The 1,942-nt window shown below is 45.3% G+C and overlaps 1 protein-coding gene across 2 annotated transcripts in view; it reads right to left on the bottom strand.

The window, feature by feature from the left end:
• The window catches only part of LOC308362160 (UNC93-like protein MFSD11), an 11,723-nt gene extending 10,828 nt beyond the window's left edge, over positions 1 to 895 (bottom strand). For both annotated transcript variants that reach the window (XM_080834700.1, XM_080834701.1), the window contains exons 1-2: positions 718 to 895; positions 288 to 426 (exon numbers count right to left, since the gene is read on the bottom strand). In XM_080834700.1, coding sequence (XP_080690826.1) covers positions 288 to 383 — 96 coding nt within the window. In that variant the 5' untranslated portion in view covers positions 384 to 426; positions 718 to 895. The remainder of the gene's footprint in view (positions 1 to 287; positions 427 to 717) is intronic.
• Positions 896 to 1,942: the final 1,047 nt, after the last annotated feature.

Genomic DNA, 1,942 nt, shown 5'->3' with positions numbered 1-1,942 from the left:
CCTCACAGTGATTGCTCTCACTTGATGTTGTGTTTCAGGAAGTTGGCTATTCAGCAGACGTTGACCTTGAGGTCTCATGACACAGAGCTAACTTTGAGGATCGGGTTCATAAGGTGTTTCTTCCAACAAGGAGAAAATATTTGCTCTACACAAACAACTTTGTTCCTTCACAAACTGATCCACTTCTTCTGTCCTTAAGGCATGTCGTCTGCCACACTTTAACTTCCTTTTAAACTCGCTAAACATCTTGCTAGTGATACTTTATTCTTTCCTCTGTCTGAGTTTACCTCGATGTTCCCGCATGTTTGAAACGCAGTGAACATGAACATGAAGCCGAAGCCCAGGATGACGATGTTGAGGAGAGACTTTCCTTCGGGACCCATGTTGACAGGATGATCGCTCTATCACCACCTGATAAGGGACATCCTTCAGCACAGAAGAAAACACAACTTATCCTCTATATAAAACATTGTGACTCAAGCCTAATACAACTAATGGAAGATATATCAGGTGAACTGGACAGGATGTTCAGTCATGAGATAATAGGTCTGCCGTGTGGCGAAAACACCAATTAGATAAACAACCTTGCTAAACAAACGTCTTTTCATTAGCATAATAGCCTGGCGACGACGTTTTGCCGACATAGAGACAGGGTTTGAGGTCAACTCATTTCAACCGACCTTCAGTAAGAAGGATGCAATTAGCATCTCAACTTACCGAATGTATCACGGGTGTAGTTTCCGCCTCAAAGACAGTTTTCGGCTAAACAAAAGGTCCCATCATTGTGCTCTGCGCGAGAAGATAGGAGTATTGTGTTGACAGGAGTGTCATGAATATCACGGGGCTTGCTGTGCAACCGGTCAAGTTTTCCAATCTCTGACATCAAATATCCGTTCGGGAGTATTATTCATAGGCAGTAAAACGAGCAGAGAGAGGGAGTATTTTGTCAATGCGCGACTTTTTTCGTCACTGCCAAAGTGTGTCATGTGAGACGTCAGCTGACCGACAGTGCTGACTCATGTGCTACAGTGCACCCTGGGAGATCGAGTCCCTTCAGAGGATTTCTAAACGGCCGTAGACGGGCCGCTGGTCCCACCCATCGACTGTGTACTTTTTTGATTTTAACAGGAATTGGCCCCACCTGCCCTTTTCAATACACAATGTTTAAATCCTAGGTTAGGTAAACATACTAACAACTACACTTTCTATTACAGCACCTTGGCAAACTCACACACATTACAAGGATATGCATTACGCAAGCCATTGTGGAATATAAATTACCAAGTTAAAAAGGAAACACACACTTCTAAGTCACTTTGGATCAAAGCGTCTTCCAAATGGATCAATGTAAATGTGTGGACTGTTGCTGTTTACACAGTGGCTTGCAGGCCGATCCCATAAATGTGTGTGTGTGTGTGTGTGTGTGTGTGTGTGTGTGTGTGTGTGTGTGTGTGTGTGTGTGTGCGTGTGTGTGTGTGTGTGTGTGCCTATCAGATAGCAGGCCAAACCCAAACAGTGAACTGGTGCAACTTACAGCATCTTGTGGACCAATTCAGCCACAGCAGATCCAAAACCTGTGGGAGGATAACTGAGATACCCCAGTCCTTTCAGTACAGATGCTGGAGATACCCCTAGATACCCCAGTCCTTTCAGTACAGATGCTGGAGATACCCCTAGATACCCCAGTCTTTTCAGTACAGATGCTGGAGATACCCCTAGATACCCCAGTCTTTTCAGTACAGATGCTGGAGATACCCCTAGATACCCCAGTCCTTTCAGTACAGATGCTGGAGATACCCCTAGATACCCCAGTCCTTTCAGTACAGATGCTGGAGATACCCCTAGATACCCCAGTCCTTTCAGTACAGATGCTGGAGATACCCCTAGATACCCCAGTCCTTTCAGTACAGATGCTGGAGATACCCCTAGATACCCCAGTCCC

The sequence above is a fragment of the Sprattus sprattus genome, assembly GCF_963457725.1.
Source record: "Sprattus sprattus genome assembly, chromosome: 3".
Taxonomy (NCBI): domain Eukaryota; kingdom Metazoa; phylum Chordata; class Actinopteri; order Clupeiformes; family Clupeidae; genus Sprattus; species Sprattus sprattus.
Note: the sequence above shows the minus strand (reverse complement) of the source record. Positions and strands in the feature narration are given on the sequence as shown.